The sequence below is a fragment of the Grus americana genome, chromosome 10 (genome assembly GCF_028858705.1).
Source record: "Grus americana isolate bGruAme1 chromosome 10, bGruAme1.mat, whole genome shotgun sequence".
NCBI classification, from domain to species: Eukaryota; Metazoa; Chordata; class Aves; order Gruiformes; family Gruidae; genus Grus; species Grus americana.
Window position 1 is genome coordinate 5699473 of NC_072861.1, and position 19687 is coordinate 5719159.

Below are 19687 nucleotides of genomic sequence, written 5' to 3' on the forward strand. Positions count from 1 at the left end.
AGCTCTTGCTTTTTAGTTGTTTCTTTGAGGTGCTAAAAAAGAAAAAGCCATGGAAATATTGTCAGAAGTTTAGTCACTTTTAATTAAAAGTTAGTTGATGTTAGGCTCTTGATTGCAGCTGAGAATGCTTTTTAAAAACTGGAAAACTGGCAGAGATGTTAATTTGGATATTAACCTTCTCTTCTGGAGCAGCCCTGTTAAATGTTTTTAAGTTGTTGGAAAAGTGGTGGTCAAGGTTGTTTTCTAGTACATGGGAAGAGAGAAGTGGTTAGTATCCATCTCATTTTGGAAAATGGGTTTGTTTTTTATAATCTTTGAGATTAAGACTTCTCTTCGGGTCTCTGAATTGTGATTAACTTATTTGAAAACAATACTGAAGGGCAAGACAGTTCTGGAATCTTGACGTTTTAACTTATTTTTCCATCTTTCCTTTTTTAGTTATTTAATTTCTCCTACTTCTTCTTTACTTTGTCCCTCTTCTTATATTCTTCATATTCCTGTGGTTATATTCCTGCTTTTGCTGTACACTATATAGGAGAGATACTTTGAGAGGTTTTAATTGATGGTAATAATTGTTCACTTGTCACATGTTCTGCACCTTTATGAGCCTATCTCGTTCTTGATGTTTGGCAGGCATTTTGCAAGAACTTCTCAGTATTGTTAGTGAGACTTTTTATATGTTTGTAAATACTAAGTGCTAGTATCAAAAAGGAAAGACCTATGTGGCAAATTAATAAAAATGTAAAATTCTTGTATACAGATAAAGTTTTACTTTTTAGTAACCTTTGGAGCGAGGCATTATCATACTTGCAGGAGAGAATTGCCAGAAATGTGTAAATGTTTTGTTTTAAGGCTTTCTACAAGCCTAGTGATATTTATGGTTTCCTGAGTTCATGTGAGTATTGCTAAATAGTTACATCTCTGTCACACAGAGAACTGTTTCTGTCCTGGAACTTCAGTTCTGGGAAAATAGTTTTAACAGAAGTAAAGATAATAATTTTGCTGTATAAACCACCTTATCTTTAAAATACATGGTTCTGTTAATACTTTTTTTTTTTCTTTACAGAGTGAACTGGATATACCTTTTAGAATAAAAGTTGGTCAGATAGGTAAGTGTTTGTTTCAGCGTAAGTCTTGAAATGGAAATGTTAGTACAAGCCTTAAGATCAGTCCTGCCTCTGAAATTCTTTTGTAAAGCTTTCTTTAGAGATCTCTGTAATCGTACTTGCTGTTGAAACTAGTATAGAAGTCTAATATGACTGCCCTGGATGAATCATAAAATGTTATCTGGCAAGCCCTGTTTGTGTAAATTTACAGGCTGGTATGAGAAACACGTCTGAGAGGTTCTTCCGAGATACATGGGTGATCAAGGGAGCTGTTTGCTATAGGCAGAATGTGTGTGGCTCTTTAAAGGACAGATTAGGAATATGAAGAATTTAAGTAAGATTCCTGAAACTGGCAAACATGACAAGGGTTTAGGAATTCTTAGATACATGCTTTTTCAAAAATTCCTTTCCCTGCTAGTCAGCATTGCTTTTTCGTATGAAACATCTGTTGGAGACGAATGTGTCTTCTTCTACTTCCCTGGGAACATCACGTTTATCCCAGTGAATTGAACTCCAGTCATTATCTCAGGTTTTGATCTTATTTCTTGCTTAAGTCTATGGCTTATATTTTCTCTGCATGCATTTTATCACTTCAAGTGCTTTATAAAATGTTTAGGCCCATATGATTTCTTCTTACTTTCTAAGGTGTTTAGGACATGTAGATATAGGTCCAATGCTCTTTGGTGCCTGAGGTGGTGTTTGGGCTAAGCACAGTGTCAATTTTTGTTTTGATGTAACTGTATCTGCTTCATTTAGATAAACTTACTCTGAAGATTCCTTGGAAGAATCTCTATGGTGAGGCAGTTGTTGCAACTCTAGAAGGCTTGTATCTTCTAATAGTTCCTGGAGCAAGTACGTAAAGTCTTCAACAACACAATTAAATAATGGAACAGAAAAATATCTATGGGTACCATGTAATTGAGTATATAAAAGCAAGTAGTTCATGTAAGCTCTCATTTTTACATTCTGTTCCTTCAAGGAAATTTCTAGACAAATGCTGGCAAGTTAGTGGAAGAAGAGTGGGAGAAAACAGCACTTGTTACTTTTAGGGAAATCCTTGGTTGTATCTATTCCAAGTTCAGCTCAACAGCCAAGTTTCCTCTGTAGTATGCTTATCCTGAATCCACTTTTCTGGCATGGTTTAGATCTTTTGGCTGTTGCGTGATACAGTTTGTCTGCTTCTAACTGACAGAAATCAAAAGTAGTAATTCCATTAGAACTGTTTTTAGGAAGAGGGAAGAGGATCAAAGAACTTGATTAGTTTTCTCAGAAGTCAGAACCCCTGGTATATTAAGAAAAATTGCAAGTTTCTAGAGCGTCAAATATATGTGTAGAAGAACTTACAAACCTGCATTATATTGCACAGACCACGCTTAAGGGTCTGAATTTCCGTGGAAGGGCTCTCCTATGAAGTAATGCTTAAACGTTGGTATGATCCTTTTGTGTCTTACTGTGTAAAAATAACAATTTCAGAGGCTGGATGCAGCTTTCAGCAATTAAATCTAGAATAGCCTTTATCTCAAACAAGGTGCTTTGCAACATAATGTTGAATGTGGTGTGCATTGCTTGATTATGCATTTCTATAACTTGAAATTTAGGGTTAAATTTATCCCAACTTGGCTTGCAGGCATTAAGTATGATGCAGAGAAGGAAGAAAAATACTTGCAGGATAATAAACAAAAGGAACTGGCAAGAATTGAGGAAGCCTTGCAGAAAGCGGCAGAAAAAGGTACTGAGTTAATAATACAAATCTCCATTGGAATTTGAAGACTTAGGCTGTGCTATGAAAGGAAAGTCCTGTTTTGTGATTGACTTAATAAATTTTGGTTTTTTTCAAGTGTCCAGGTAATCTTACTACAGTGCTTTGAAAGGTGTTTTTCCTGTAAAGATGAAAGAAATGTTACTTGTTTTGTTTACCATTCATTTATCCAGTCAGCTTCCACTGGAAATGGGAATTTGATAATCTGGTATGTCTTCCCCCACCCTTAAAGCTCTAGGGGAACAGGACCAAAGATAGAAACTGCATTGCATGAGGCTACTGTTGTTATCTTGCTGTAGAGCTTCAGTAATGAATGTTTAATAATATGTTTTAGAGTTGTTCTTTGCTTAAACGGGACTTTAAGGAGAGTGGTAAGATTTGTAAATTTTTACTTCAAAAATAATGCTTTCGTTCCACTTTCTGCTGTCCTTTTATGGTGTACTGTGTTTTGTCTGGTTTGAGAAATGAGACTCTCTTGAGCAGGAAGTAGTTCATGACACAAGAAAACAATTGGATACGAGCATAGGAAACTTTACTTAAACTTTTGATGTAGGTTATTAAAAAAATTTTAAACTTTCAATTATAGGTTAAAATAATTGATAATTTCAGTGCAGTTAACCTGATTTGTGGGTTTTGGCATTTTTATTTGGCTGAGTTTTTATGGCAACAAATATCTTTAACGAAATTATGGTATAAAATAGGCTTGTTTGGACAGAAATCAAGCTCAGAACCAATGATAGGTAACAACATATGGTAGAGGAAAAAGTTATTACTGGAATTTTTGTCTGAAGTGAGACCTGTTTGTTGGGTGGTATAATGGTTCTTAAGATGCATCTCTAGGATACCTGTAATGCTGCAAGTCATTTGCCTTGGAAAAGTTACTGAAAATGAAATGATGCTTAGAACGCTTGGAAAAAGGTAGTTTGATTGTAATCTCTTTGCTTATTTAATTTTCCAGTTATAGGACTCGCTACTGCCGTATTTGTGATTTGCAAGTTTGAGATGTACATTTGCACTTTCCTTCAAACAGTAATCTGGCAATCTGTTTACAGTGAAGAAAGGAGCCTTGCTCTCATACAGTTTCTGGCATATTAAAGACAACTTCAGTGAATGAATTTTGCACCCACTCCTTAATACTGGGGCAAAGTAATGTTCATAGAGGTTTAACCTTGGTTATGTAGGACTTGGATACTCTAAATCAGCAGTGTTTCAGCCATTATTCTTCGCACTAGTTGCAATGGGATGAAGGGATAATATAACAAGAATTTAACCTAATGGGCACTGCTTGAGGAATTTCAGTTCTGGAACTTTATGTAATTACCAGTGAGTCTGTGCATCTGAGAGTCATATTTTTTGAACAAAACTCACTACATCCAGCACTTGTAAGGCTTTGGGGAAAAAAAAATCATGTAAAAATGATACTTCAGTAGCTCAACTCCTTATATAAAGAACTAGAATTAGATTTAGTCATGTTTTCCAGTTTTAAACTTTCAGTCCCATGAAGGAAAAGTTAGAGGAACATTCAAATTGGATTATTTTAAACTGTAGTTATCCTCTCAGTCATACTGCAGCATGATCCTTATGGGTCCCTTCCAACTTGAGATATTCTGTGATCATATCTCAGGGGTAGCTATTAGTGTTTCTGGTGGTGTACTAGAATATTGTACTCGGGAGGACTTGTGTAGTTCTTGCATGAGCAGATCCCTTTTGCTAGATACAGAAGTCTTAGGGCCCAAGTTGCTCTACAGCACCATAAAGTTCTAAAATTCAGCTCTTTCTGTAGGCTTTTAAGTGCACACAATAGCTGATGAAGATCCGGGAAATATATTGAATAGAAAGTTATCAGGGTCCATGAATTCTCAGCTGCATTTGTTTTTCTGATTAGTACTCACCTTAATATATTTAGAATCTTGATTCAGTACTTGCATTGGTTTAAGTCTCTTAGCATAAACAGTCCTGGGGATATTTACTTTAGACATGTTATTCAAATATTGAGCAAAATGGTCATGTCACTGTGTGGTTAGCATAGTGTGGGGAAGGGATAACAAACTCTGCTGACACAACAAGTTGACAAAACATTATTTTCTGTTTTCTAAGCTATTAAAATCTGTCAGTATCAAAACTCATATATGGAGACCAAATCTTGCAACTCTTGTCTTTTGCTGGTTATAAGTAGAATGACAATTGCATCATTTGCTTATGTAGATAATCTTTGAAACTAGATATTCTGAAGTGACTCTGGCTGTCAGATACTGTAAAATATCTGTGTGTCATATACTAATGTGTCATATAAGTTTTATAAACTTAACATTAAATCGGGAGCCGATTTCCTTCTTTTAAACAAAATTAATTTTTTTGGTTATTTGCTGCCATGTGGATCAAGGCACTCATTCACAAGATACCTTGTATGGGTTGGAGAGTCTGATTTACAAAGACACCAAGCCTGGTGGGTATGCATGGTTACATTTTGCACGTGCATGATGGGTATGCAGCTTAGATGTTTTGACACCCCCACCCCCCCACACACCCCAAAGCAGCCAAATGTAGAAATGAGAAAACAATACTTGTTTGGTAAGCATCCACATATTGGTGGTTCTAGAAGTAAGATTTTCATAACTGTGGACTTAAGTGGAAACTTGCAATGACTAGTCCCATCTTAATTGAGTGGCTGTTCAAGAAGACTAAGAGACCATTTAGAAAGATTTCCATCAGCTATGTTGAGCTCAAGAATGTTATAAAATGCTGGCAACGTTCTACTGTAGTTTTAAAACGCTGTCTTTAGGTGTTTTGAGAATAGAGGGTAATTACCCTTACTTAAAGTGTCTGGGCTTAAGATACTGGAAGTTCAGCCTGTCTTGAAACTGTGGACATGCAAGATGAGCCATAACAGATCGAAGGCATTTAGCGTGCTTTTCCCTGGTTCTGTTTATCTGGATTGCTCTCAAGTTAGGCAAGGAAACAGTTTCCATTGAAATTCAGAGGAACTGTTATTATGTTGTACCTGCTGTATTTTTATCTTCTTGAAGCAGATTTTCAGGAATTTATTCTTAGGCAAAATTACTTAGTGGGTTTTTATCTGTGTGCAGCTTTAGAATGAGCTTAAAATCATACATTTAGTTTCTCTATAGGAATGGATGCGGGTAATTGAGAAAATCATGTTGCCTTAATTTTGTCACACATGGGAGTGAAAGCCTGAGAACTACAAATTCGATAGTAAGCGAAGGAAGCTGTCTTTTTTTAGAATATCATTTATAGAGGATTACTTGTACTGTTAAAAGGAACTATCAAAAAGAAAATGTTGTTTCTATTTGGCATAATTTTTCCTTTCTGCTATTTGTAAGGTGATCACCTTACCTGCAAGACAGGTTGAAATCTTCGCAGGCGCTTTCTCCTCCTTTGTTTGAACAGGCACGCAAATTACATCACTCTGGGGGAAAACTTTATTTTTAAATACACTGTTGCACTTGCTTCCTTCTTGCTTCAGTGGGATACACCCTTGTCATGCTGCAACTTCATAAAGTTAAGCACAGGCAGCCTGATTGCTCGGTTCTTTTCCCCTATACGGCCAGAGAGGGGAAAGAAACAATGCAACTCACCAAACTGGTTTTCTGTAGACATGTAGAAAAATGTGAGCATTAATTTAATTCATGAAATGGTTGTGATTGTGTGGGTCATAATGTGTGTGTAAATAATAGAATCTAATTTCATATAAAACTTTTAAAGAATCATAATTTTGTATGCCTTTTTTTGCAGTTACTGGTATCATTCTTGCAGATTGCTTTCATACTGTACTGTTGATTAGCATGAGAATCATATTGAAAAGTGCTCTTTGGGTTTCCATGTATATCTCAAATATAACTTGCAAGTTATGCCCTTGTATGGTGAAAGCCTCTTCTGGATTTAAACTTCCATATTTTTTTATTTTTTATTTTCCCCCACATGTGTATATTATTAACTGTTCAGTTATGACAATTATGCCTTTGCCTGAGGTCATTAAATAAAAACCATCCACTTGGATTACGGAAAAGCTTATTCACCAGGCTTTCCAATAAGCACACATGGCTCTGTTTCTAGCTCTCTTTTGTACAAAAGTGATCCGGAATTGTATTATGCAATGCACTCATGAAGAAGTCTGGGTATATATTTGCTGAGAAGCCTGGTAATCATTAGTAATTCCTTGAACTCTTGAGATGTTACATAAGGAACGTATGAAAGTTGAATTAAATGCCTTGACCTTAAAATTGGCAGGACCACTGATCCAGTAGAAATTTGTATACCTTTTACTGGCTGCTTAGTTCACTTGGGCTTTGAACCTCAATGACTTAAAAAGGAGAGAAAAAACAAAACCAAGGCTTCACTTGGTTCCTTGAAAGTGAATTTAGGTATACATAAATAATGAAAATAAGGCTCTGTGCTATGAGAAGTAGCTGACTGCTTCCTTAACAGATATGAAATTCTTTAAAAGCTTTTAATGAGACCTTACTCAGGCATTCTGCTTTAAGACAAGCTAAACTTTCTTCTGTCTTTTCTCATGTTTTCTTACGCTTCTGCTTTACTAACTTGAATTTTATCCTTTTCCCAAAAAATTGCTTGCACTGAAAAAGGACGTAAGCGTAAAAAGTATAAAAAGCATTTTAAGAGACCCTTTAAAGGTCATGATCACTCAAAAGGTGGGTAAAGGTTATGGCTTTTAACTGTTTTAAGATTTTTTTTTTTTCTTTATTTTCTGTTTGGATTAGTTTTTCTTAATTTTGGATATACGTCCACTGATACCTTTTTTTTCCCCTCCTGTTTGAAAGAGAGGATGTAGATTGGAGAGAGCTCTTTTTTGCTGTTTATCTATTCTCTGGACCCAGTGAGACTGAAGAGAGTCCTTGTTTCTCTCTACCTGGATAGCTGTGACTGTTTCTTCAACTTGAGCTATCTGTAGTATTTCCAACAAAAATGTACACATTTGGTAGGCCGATTAGTGGCACTACACTGTGACTGTTGGAAAAACTGCATGTGGAAGAGATACCTGTTTGTCTAATTTTTGTAATATTCCAGTAACAGCTATGTAAATCTGATGCTATGCTGATGATATAGCAGTAAACAGTCTTTTTCAGTACCTTTTAGCTTCTATTCTAAATAGCTAGCATAGTGTTATGACTGATATTTTGACAAAAATGAAATTGATGTTTTTCCCCAGGAGGATAAATCATTGTTCGTAAGTACCAAGCCATGCAGGTCTTCGGTATTAGCATGTGACTAAGAATGGGTTGCCATATCCCATTGGCAATGGGTTGTATTGTTACATATTTGATCTTGGAGGAAGCTGCAGCATAGGCTTGTAATTGGAGTCAAAACTTTGTGGGGACCCTAGATAAGCTTTGTGAGGTATCAAAATTTTATTGCTGCTGGTAGCTGCATCTGGCTGGAAAAATGTTAATGGGTTGCCTGCTTGCACTTGAAGGTCACGAAGCTTCAATAAGCACTTCTGCCCTTTTTTTTTCTTTATCAGTATTGTATTGGTTTCTGTTAATAGGGAGTGGGAGTTGTGAAGAAATCATTAATAGGAGGAAAGCAGTTGCATGTAAAAGTGGTATAATGTTTTTGTTTCTTCTGAGTTCCTGCTTAATTTTTTACTTGAAATGCTCTCTTGACTAAAATAGTGTTATAGCATGTTCAATAGCAAAGTCTTTTCATTTTTAAAGGAATCTCCTGAACCTCTCTCAGAGCTTAGGAAAAAAAAAAAATCCTAATTTTTATAGCAAGATAAACCAAGTTATACATCTGTGGTGTTCAGCATGCATTGCATATTAAAAAAGTTACAAACAGTAAAAGTAAGCTGAGAAGTCAAACTTGGAGCACAACCCTAAACTTAATCAAAACCTGTAGTCCTTTATCTCTGCTTGGATAACCATGACTGTTTCTTCAACTTGAGCCATCTGTAACATTTCCAACAAAAATGTACAAGTTTGGCAGGTTGATTAGTGGCATCCACTGGGATAGCCACTTTGTAAGGTAGATACTGAAAAAGACAAGGAAGCCTGTAAAGATAGCTAGAGAACAAGCAACTCATCTATCCATATTTTAGGTTAAATGTTAAGGTGCTCAGACTGAGAGAAATTTTTTATAGTTATGTCATTAAATAATGAGGGATTGTAAATATTCCCCCCCCACCTTGGCATGCATATGTTTGTCTTGGGTGGAATGCTGAAATTCTGTGGGTATGCAACTTCTGCTACCCTGCCTTGTTCAGCATAAGTTTGAGTATCACTACTTTGCATAGCAAAGTCTGATATGGACCTAGCTTAAATGGTCACAGTGTAAGTCCAGTATGGAAGAAATGGAATATTTCAGAGTAACTGTTCGTTTTCACTTGTGATATGCCAGCTTTTTAACTTTTTCAGGCAGTGTTGTATGAAAGATGCTAATAGACTGGTATCTTGTTGTGCAAGTATCATCTTCGCCTGGTTATTCAAGGGTATTTTGTGCTAAATTACACTGACTTACCTATTTGCTTGTTGAAAACCCAAGTTAATTGCTGGCGGATACTTATGAGAGCACTTTTTACCTTGGAAGGAATGGGGAGAAGTATGTTAAACAAGAACTTGCTGTAGGCTAAACTGTTCTGGCTGAAACTTAGAGAGGAATTTTCTTCTGGTTGTGTTGTACACACACAACTAACATCACATCTTCAGAATATGGATGTACAGAAAAGGAAAAACATGCAAATATGTAATCTAAGTAAGCAAAAACTTAAATGTTAGGTATTCATATTAGAGTAAACATTAAATTTACATTAGTATAGTTGTTGGTGTGGTTAAACTCAAAATGCAACTACAACACTGAATGCTGACTTTTTTTTTTAAATTACTGTTTTAGACAAACCAAAGGAGGAGAAGAAAGATACTTTCTTAGAAAAGCTTGCAACTCAAGTTATAAAAAATGTGCAAGTCAAAATCACAGGCATTCATGTTAAATATGAAGATGATGTAAGTAACTGGAACATTTTCTTTTCATTTTAAATTGGACTCCAGAGCAGTCATGATTGCCTAGTCCATAGGCAATCTGTTATCTGCCACCTTGAAAAAGTGGCTGTGGTTTCTTCTGCACCTCTTCATATCAAGTAGCCCTGTTATGACTGAAAGCTAGAAATATTTTCAATACGTGAAATAGGTATTCTCTCTTTTGCCTTGTCCAGTGGTGCCTTGCTCACTAAATGTGCATGGTGGCTGTTCATCATTTGTTAGTGTGTACAGCTGATGTACAGAATTTTTCAGTGTCCTGGGTGAAGTCCAGAATGGCAGAAACTGGTGGGGTTACAGATGAGTTGGAAGGCAAATAGTTGAGAACACTTAATTGATAAATGAGAAGGATTATATGAACCAAACTGGTATTATTCCATCCTGCTCCCATTTTTCCTTTAGGAAAATGATAAAGCAGTTTGTGATGAGATAATTGAATGTAAAAGAAAAGCATTGCATATAGAGTATTTCTCAAACCTATTTTGGGACTGTTTTCAGAGACACTAAATTTAAAAAGGTGGGAGGAATGGAAATCATAAAATGATAGAACTGATTGAGTTGTGGTACTTTGTAGTTCTTAGTTCTTTCCCGTATGAAGATTTTAGAAGCCAAAAGGAAATTTTCAGCTTGAATTGAAGTCTTAAGTCTTTACATTACAGCCATACTAGTCTTGGCCCAACTTAGGGAAGGGTTCCAAGAATGCTTCAGCTAGAATAATTAAGCAAAGGAAAGATCCTCAAAACAGCTCAGGATTTCAATCAACTTTAAATGATACATCTCTGTCTGCAGCAAGAGAAATAAATAGCTGTTATTTTTCTGGTTTTGCAGATCACAGATCCACAGTGTCCGATTTCCTTGGGAATGACATTGGGCGAGCTTAGTTTACTGGTAATGTATGTTTGTGCATGCGAGTTCTTCTGTTTTCAATTTACTTGTCTTTGGAGTAGCAGAAAGGAAAAGTAACGAATTAAGACAGTATAATGAAAGTATGCATACAGCTGGAAGCGCAGACAATCTTTTATTTGTGCAAATAGTGCTTAAAGTTTGTGCAAGCAGAAGGGAAGATGATTGAGGAACATCACACTCTCTGATACTAGTGATTTGTTCTTAGGATCCAAATGATCTTTAAAATGGAATATGTTTACTTTCAAAAGGCAGGTTATTTCCAAGCTTAATAAATAAACTAGGGCAAACATTACATCATGATGATAAACAATTTGGTATTTTGCCAGGCCTTTTATGTAATGGTGGGGGGAAAGTTTCAGCTAACTCTTGTTTTCCTTAGATGTTAAGGATTTTATGGGTAGGAGAAGGAGTTGAAAATCAAAATAAACTGACAAATTTTATGTTAGATTTTTGACTTGTGTGTATGCAGTCTAGAGGAGCTAGCTTCGGTAATCGGGTGGCACCAAAATTATGCATTCTATGCTTGAAAGCATAGGATAGAACCGCTGATCTGTCAAGATGCAAAGAATGATTTGTATCACTTTTGAACTTTTAGACAACAAATGAGAATTGGACACCTTCTATTCTGAATGAAGCTGCAAAAATAATATACAAGGTAATGTGTAGTTTGTTTGGTTTGTGGTTTGGTTTTTTTTTTTTTTCCCTACACAAGAGACCAGCTGATCATGGAGAGAAATAATCGGGGGTTCTCAATAAAAATTGGATAGTTTGCTTTGCAGATTCTCCTGTTTTTCATAATTTTGCTGTGTGTTTAAACAGAATTAGAGCACAAATAACTGGCTTTATGTATGGCATAACTTTCAACTCCATGGTTTAAATTTCTCTTAAATGCAAACACTAATCCCCTCATTAAATGCATTATACAGCAAATCTGCATGGTAACTGTGATTTCAAATAGGTTGTTAAATAGCTATTTCTTCCTCTAGTTTGTTTGCCTAATGTCATTGGGATTCTGGTAACCAAGCAGTCTCTCTGTTCTCCCTGCCCCCCAACCCTATGCTGAAAGGAGTACGCAAAGATCTTGGAAATTATAGGAATGATATAAGAAAGGTTTAATAGCCCTGGCTTCTTTGTTAGGCCACATACTGGTTTTGTGTACCCTTGCCCCACAATCCAGAGTCATATTTAACAGATGTGCATGAACTTGCATGAAGAACTTGCTTTTTAGCAATTCAATTTTCACTTCAAAAATATTATTATAAGATTAAATACATCTCAATGCTAATGGTGAATTTGCTTTCATTTGTTTTGTGTTTTCACAAGTGGAAAGCTAAGTTCATAGAATGGGTTGAATACTGAGTATGGAATCCATTGAATGTTTTCTTTCCTGTGCAGCTTTTGTGCCTGGACAGCCTCAGTGCTTATTGGAACATACACAGCAAAATGTATTATCATGGCTCCCGTGAACAAATACTGGTAATGTAGAAGAAAATGCATTAAGCACTACTATGTTCTATAGCTGTTCAAAACTACACCATACTAATTTCCGCTCTGCTTCTCACGCTTATGGTCAAACTGTATTCTGATACCAGGGTCATATGTTAATCCATTGCACTATTGATAGCTAATAATTTGTTGTGACCTTCATATGTTATTAACCCCTATAGGTTTTAGGAGCTGTGTCTGTAAAGTGTTCTGTTGGCATATTCATCTCTACTTTGTGCTGTTTACCAAATATCTGGACTATATGAGCTATTATGTAGCTACTGTAATGAAAAAGGCAAAGTTGAGATAGTAAATGAGCATAGAATTAATAAAAATTCAGAATATTAGATCTTTATCAGAACAGGAACTTGTCACATGTTATTCAGATTACTTAAGCTGCATGGCTGAGATGAACTGATACAGTGAAGCCAGATAGAAGAACAAGATGTTAAAACAAAAAGGTTTTTTTTGCTTTTTAATAAACTGAAGCTTAGGTAGGTAGGTAGGTATCCATTGTCAGACATAAATAAACAAAAAATATCTGAAAATAGTAATTACAGGGTAAGAATAAAATCAAATTTGCGGGGGGATGCACAGAGGACAGGACACACTTCTTGGAGGCTATGTCTAGTTTTTTCTGATTGATTCACGTTTTTGAGTTGCTGTTATCTAGGTGAGTAGTGGAATACTGCAACTTGTAATATTGTGTGTGAAGTACTTGTTTTGCTTTCATTACATTACTGTGTTACCCTGTAATTCTTATGTTCCCAGAAGAGGAACTAAGAACTTTGACAGTATGAATAGGGCAGTTATATGACTTAAATTGTGGCTGAGGGCACACATCCTCTTTCTGTACGATAGCTCAGGACTTCTGAGTTGCAAAAGCACCATTACTGTTAAGAAGTTTATTTCAGATGTCCACTTCGTTCATGTGGTTAAAAGAGCTCATTTTTAGGTTATGAGAAACAGTTAGTTATTCTAGTGAGCTTTTGGGTAGTACATTACTGAATATCTTAAGTTCTGAAAGTAAATTTTAGAACGGATTATGAAAACAGTCCTTACCAAGGAGACTGGAACTTACTGTTGACTAAGCTGCAAGTGAAGATGCTGGTGTGGTTTTGTTGAGTTTTTTATGTATCAGGAAGTACCACTTTCTGTTCCATCATCAAGCAAGTTTTTAACAGGTCCTTTCTGAAAGAATTGGGACTTTTGTCCTCTGTGACTGTAAAATGGAGTTGCCTGTTTCCAAAGCCTGGTGCACGTCCTGCATATAAACTTTTCTTTGAGTGCTGAGACAGAGCAATTCCAGTGTAGCAAATAGTGTCCAGTATTCTGACCACCTATTAACTTGAACTATCTCACCACTTGCAGTTTTTCCAGTTCTTGAAATCCTTAGTAAATTTGGTGCTGCATACTAGTATTACTTTGCATACTGGCATCATCTCCGTTATTTGGATTTTTTTGCATCTTTTGACTGTTTGATGACTTCTTTTAGTTTAAATTTGTCAATTGTGATTAGTTGTCTTTGTGTCCTTGTGTCTAAAAGGGGAAGAGAGGGAGAGCAGGAATAAGCTCAGAACACATCTGAGAAGATTTGAAGAAGCACAGGGGAAGAATGGAATTCATCATGGGCATAAAATTACTTGTGTAAATCTTCTCTGCCACTTGTTAAATCCTCTGTACTTCAGAATCTTAAAACCAATACAGGAACTGAACAAATAGGAAATAACATGTCTTGTTTAGTAACATTATCTGTATTAAATACCTGAATATATTTTGTATGCAATTTTTAGTGTAGCTTGTTTCCTAGAAAGCTAGATCTTCCAACCAGACAGGCTGTTTTGGTCTTAATTTTAAGCAGCATTATGAGGAAGTCAGATTGATGGTAGTAGCTAATTGGTCTATGTTGTAGTAAGAATAAGCTGTGTAATATGTAGCAATCTGTTACTTTTGTACAACAGTCTTCATATTTAAATAACATGAGTGTATGGCTGGTTGTGAGATTAGCTGTTTTATACTTAATCTTATTGAAATTTAGCTTTTATTAATATAGATTAGCAGACCGGAAAGAGGTCAAAATACAAATATTTTTAATGGGAAAGTGTACCTTTTATAAAATACAAGCCAGCTTTAAAATAAGGAACTGGGAAAAGGATTAGGTTGAATAAATTTGTAACAACAAAATATTTTCCTTGTAAAAACAACTCTTCATAACGATAGTCTTTATAAAATACAGTGGGAACAAGCACTTCATCTGCCTTCATGCAGTAGCTAATATGTACATCTTCCTAAAAGTAGACCTCCTGCTTTAACTGTACCATTGCAATTCTGAAACTAGATAAAATGTTTGGGCACAAATATAGCATTCTCAATAAATTGCTGAAGAATTACAGCATAAGACAGACCTCATTTTTTAATTTAAACTCAGTTCTAGCATGATATTTTTTAAGCCTCTTGGGCTGTTCTGTTATTTTCCTGACTTTTGTCTGTCTGTAATTCCTCTCATACTTGCACAATACCAGAAGGCTCACATGGCTCCTTATGTGCTAAAAATGAGAAAGGGTAGAATGTGAATAGATATTCCTGGTACCTTCAAGGAGTTTAAAAACAAATGCTTGATCTACTGTGCTACGTTTGAGTATACACGAGCTACGTGCTTCTAAATTAACACACGTTAGTTGTTATTGCAAGATTTAAACAGAAGTTGAATAAAAACTGTACTAACCTTCCACTTGATATGAGAAACTTAGAGCTCTTTTTAATCTGGCGTATTTAAACCCTTCACTCTTAAGTGCTTATGCTACATGAGCTTTCCCATTTAGGGAAAGGAGGCCCTTGCAAAATACATGTGAACGTAAGTTGGCCTACTCAAAGCTTAGAGAACTGTAAACAAGTAATGCTCTTCAGCAATTATTAGATGGTTTCATATTCCTTTACAGGATCAGCTGAAAAGAGGAATTCCTTGTAGCGCTAACCAACCTCAAGACTACCAGTATAGTAAGTAAGCTAGCAATGAGTGAATATAAACTGTTCTGAGCATGTTAGTGTACAACAGCCTGACCTGAGCGTGAAGGCACGCCCATACTAACTTTATTTTACAAAAGCCTGAAGATAACCAAATATATGAGAGCTTGTATGCTTTTTGACTACTGCTGGGCTATCTTAGTTTTTGCTAAGAATTGCATCCTCATTCTGTGCATCTTGAGCATACATATTATCAGTACAAAGCGGATGATATATCAGAAGGTGGAAATAAGTACTTGTAAGATGGCTTCCCATATTTTAATTGTAAACATAAAGTTGATCTCAATTTTTTTATCTTTCAGTTTTTAGACCAGTATCAGCCTCTGCAAGACTGTATATCAACCCCTATGCAGAAGTAGAACTCAAAACTCCCAAGCTTGAGTGTAATGTAGAAGTACAGAGAATTGCCATTGAATTCACTAAACCCCAAGTAAGCTGGCTTGGTATCTGTTATCACCCATTTCAGAGTTTGTGAACTGTAGGATGTTTTTGTTGAAGACATTCTTCTTTGGGAATTTTCTGCTTATATGAAAGAAGACTGTTTAAACTATTTAACAGTGACTGTGGGAAAAGTTATTTTCCCTTTGTGTAACAGTCACTTCCTGGTGCTAGATCCTGACATTCTGACCTTGTTATCCGTGGACCCTCTGGATCTGATCTGTACTCAACCCTTCCAATAGCATTCCTTTCACATAGAGAATGGAATCATTCTTACGAGTAGTCCTAAGTTTATAAAACTATAAGTCAACGCTATAACTGTAGAGATGCCAAGATACAAGCAAGGGTGGGAATGAATGGAGTATACTGGCTTTGGCAACTAAGTCTGCAGAAATATCAGGGAACTCATTTAGCTCCCCAGCAACGTTAGTGGTTTCATTTATTCGGTAATTTACAGTAAGCTTGCTAGATAGCTTTTTAGCTGTTATTGATGTCAGAGTGTAATATGAGTTCAGAACAGTACTGATAAGGTTAACTAATGCAAAGGCAGTTCTAAAATTGGGGAACTTGTGTATTCACAAATGAAGAGAATATGATTGGTTTGAGAATCTGAGACTGTGCTGAGCAGGCCAACAGAAACACAAATTGGTTTTGTTCTTTATGGAAACCAGAAGTTCATATGGTGGTGTCCTTTGAGAGCAACGGGTATAGTTGGTCTACTTTTACATACTGATGAAAATACATAAGCTTAAATTTACTTATAGTTTGGGGAATACTGAAGACCATGATATACATGTACTTCAAGCACTATGTGCAACAAAATCTGAACCTCTGCTAAGAAACTTGGTTTTCTGTGTTTAGTACCTCAGCATGATAGACCTTCTGGAGTCCATAGACTACATGGTTCGCAATGCACCATACAGAAGATTTAGGCCAAATGTATCTCTCCATAAAAATGCCAGACAATGGTAAGCTGTGTACATTTGTGCATTCTTTGGGAGATGCTAGAGTCCTCTCCAGTCTCTATGTTCTCCTTTGTGGTTAAATGTAGTTTTAAAACTGGATCACATAGATCATTATGTCTTTCACAGAACTTTGCTTAGCCAAGTAGAAAAGGCTTGCAGAAGAGAACACGTGAAAGAACCAAGTGATGAAAATCTGACTTGCAAAGCTAACCCTAGTCCCCAAAATCTCTGAACAAAATGCCGATGTACCTTCCAGAGGCTAGAATATAGTTTTAGAAAGATTAAAGAAAAAAAAATGCGAAGGGAAACATGTATGTCAACTGTAATTTTTAAAGTTTTGAGTTGATACACATTTTTGTGGATTTTTTTTTCTAAGCACTAACTGATGCTGATAATCAAAATGCTTCAGTGTACTTAGTGCTGTTACAGCCCAAATTTGCAAACATGCAGAAGTCAATAGAGGATGGAGGTTTATAGCTCTTAAGGTATTAATTATAAGCCCTCAGTCCACTTTTCAAAAGTTTTTATAAAAATTTTAATGATTTCAACATCAAAGTAACTCAAATGACAAGTGGTAAACGAAGTGTTTGCAGATTAATAAACTACTTCTGCAACTTTTAAGTTGTAATACGCAAACGAAATGGGAGGTTGCTTACAACTGTGGAATTATTGTAGGTGGAAATATGCAGGTAACAGTGTTCTTGAAGTTCACATCAGAAGACATACTCAAATGTGGTCATGGAGTAACATAAAACAACATAGGCAGCTTCTGAAGACTTACAAAAATATATACAAGAACAAGCTGACACAGAGTAAACTGTCAGAAGAAACACAGAGGCAAATTCAGGTATGTGTTTTTTCTCTTTGGAGAAAGTATGTTTTGGTCTCTTTAGTAAATAATTCTTTAAATACACATGACAGTAATTAAGGTTGGTGGTTTTACAAGAGCGCAAGAGTTCTGTGGAAACACCATTCGAATTTGAAGTGTAACCTTTAGTGGAAAGAAAGAAAATACTAGTAAAGTGCCATTTAAATAAACCGTTTTTGGTTGCAGATTAATGAACTTGGATGCATGTAATCAAGTGCAATATTAATCTATTTAAAAAAAATTAGACTGCCTAACATCAGGTTTTATCTTCTAGTGAACTTTGTGGGGGGCGGTATACCCTTAAAAGAAAGGAGCAGGTGTAGAAAGTAATTAGAGTGTAAGTTTGAAGGAGTGGGTAGAGAATTTGTAGTGGTGAGCCTTTCCTAAATGCGTTTGAGGCAAATGATTTCATCGTACATTTTTACAGGACCTTGAAAGAAAGCTTGATGTCTTCAATATAATCTTAGCAAGACAACAAGCACAAGTTGAGGTAAGAAATAATTTTTGTTCAATAATATTTTAACACTTCAAATAAGATGGTATCTTGCTGGTGAGTGTGATAGGGTAGGGAGGTGGGAAGGCAAGTTTCCTATTCTTCAGGACAAGAGTAAATCAATTTCTGAACTGGAAACCAGTTCCAAAAACCTACCAGTGTGTGTGCACGGTGTTAACTGCTACCCACTTTGTACCATGCAGGCAATTGTAGAAGGGTGATGATTTAATGTTTCTTTTCTCCCTTTGGCTTCTGTTATTTCAAGACTGGTTCTGTAGCTGTTCAAGATCAAACATGTACAGCTGTTCCCATCCTATCTGCACCTTTAGATACTCTTTTCAGGGGACAGCCAATCTAATTAAAAGACAACTCTGGGAGAATTGTTAAAAGGTAGATGAAGTTTCTAGTTGTATTTTATTTTGGAAATAATTTGTGACACTTAACAAGGAGTTGCATGTTATAACATTATGAAAAGTGTTGTATTTGTAGTTAAGATCAAAAACACCTGGCAAACTGAGAACAGTTGTCTTGTGAGAAGCATGCTACTGGTAGCTATTTTCCTAATATGAAAATTAATCTCTAGTTGCATCATATAATTACTGTTCATGCCAATGTAGCTCCAGTGTTTGTCTATACATCTGGAATATACGTAAAATGAAAAAATAATAATGACTTTTCTTATTTTTGAGATGTTTGTGGTCAGACCTTGATTTTTAAAATGTAAAGTGAAAACCTGAGTACAAATAAGTTTTAAGTACATGTAATGGTACAGGATTAGTCTTCAGGTTTGTTAGTACTAGATTTAAGGAATGTAATTGGTTCTTGTGTCCTCTTAAATACTGCCTTTTCATGTGGTTCCTGCCCTTTTGTAGTCTAAATGCTAGGGAAATGTGTAGGAAAAAGGCCGTCCAAAGTAAAAGTAACACATATTTTCATGCACATGCGCACACACGTACACACGCTCCCCACCCTGATCCTCATTTTGCTTATGTCTGGTGGGTCAAAGTGCTCTTAATCCCTTGTGGGGTGGCGTTACTGTCCATCAATTAAATGTCTGTTCAACATGCATACATGCATGCATTATTTACAGAAAAATAAAATACATAGTAATTCTATTAATTATGTATTTTAATATCTGGATTGTAGACAATAAGATCAGGACAAAAACTACTGAAGAAGAAAACCACTGAAGGAGAAAAAAAAAGTGGAGGATGGTTTGGTGGTTTCTGGGGTAAAAGAGAAACCAGGAAGAAGGAAGATGAAGAATCACCTGTTCCTGAAAGTAGGTGTAGACTGTAATGCAGTAACTTCTATAGAGACTTTAAGTTTCTATATACATTAAGAAGAAAGTTATAGTATGTTTTGCTTCCTACTGCGCAGAAGGAAAGAGTATGGCATAAACAGCGTGATGTAGTATTGATCCACTTTATAGTATTACTTACTGTTAATGAATATTGAGCTGACAAATAAGGCATACTTCTGAAATGGCCATAAGCATTTCAGAACCTTGGTAAGTAGAATAGTATCAAGCTCATAGCTGTAGTGTAATAGGCGACAGTTGGAATACTGGTCCAGACAGCAAAACACCAGAATACAGACATTTGTTCTAATAGTGCTTCTCAAAGCTATTTTA

At 35.8% G+C, this 19687-nt stretch overlaps 1 protein-coding gene across 6 annotated transcripts in view; it reads left to right on the forward strand.

The window, feature by feature from the left end:
- Positions 1-19687, forward strand: part of VPS13C (vacuolar protein sorting 13 homolog C) — a 100664-nt gene that overhangs the window by 4524 nt on the left and 76453 nt on the right. For 2 of the 6 annotated variants that reach the window (XM_054837112.1, XM_054837115.1), the window contains exons 3-17: positions 1067-1109; positions 1863-1958; positions 2734-2835; positions 5249-5311; positions 7470-7535; positions 9733-9842; positions 10704-10763; positions 11377-11436; positions 12177-12257; positions 15206-15263; positions 15593-15720; positions 16590-16696; positions 17369-17540; positions 17989-18051; positions 19201-19336. In XM_054837112.1, coding sequence (XP_054693087.1) covers positions 1067-1109; positions 1863-1958; positions 2734-2835; positions 5249-5311; positions 7470-7535; positions 9733-9842; positions 10704-10763; positions 11377-11436; positions 12177-12257; positions 15206-15263; positions 15593-15720; positions 16590-16696; positions 17369-17540; positions 17989-18051; positions 19201-19336 — 1345 coding nt within the window. Of the gene's footprint in view, positions 1-1066; positions 1110-1862; positions 1959-2733; positions 2836-2922; positions 3074-5248; positions 5312-7469; positions 7536-9732; positions 9843-10703; positions 10769-11376; positions 11437-12176; positions 12258-15205; positions 15264-15592; positions 15721-16589; positions 16697-17368; positions 17541-17988; positions 18052-19200; positions 19337-19687 lie in introns of those variants that run through there. The other 4 variants (XM_054837113.1, XM_054837114.1, XM_054837116.1 and 1 more) reach the window with 4 other exon arrangements.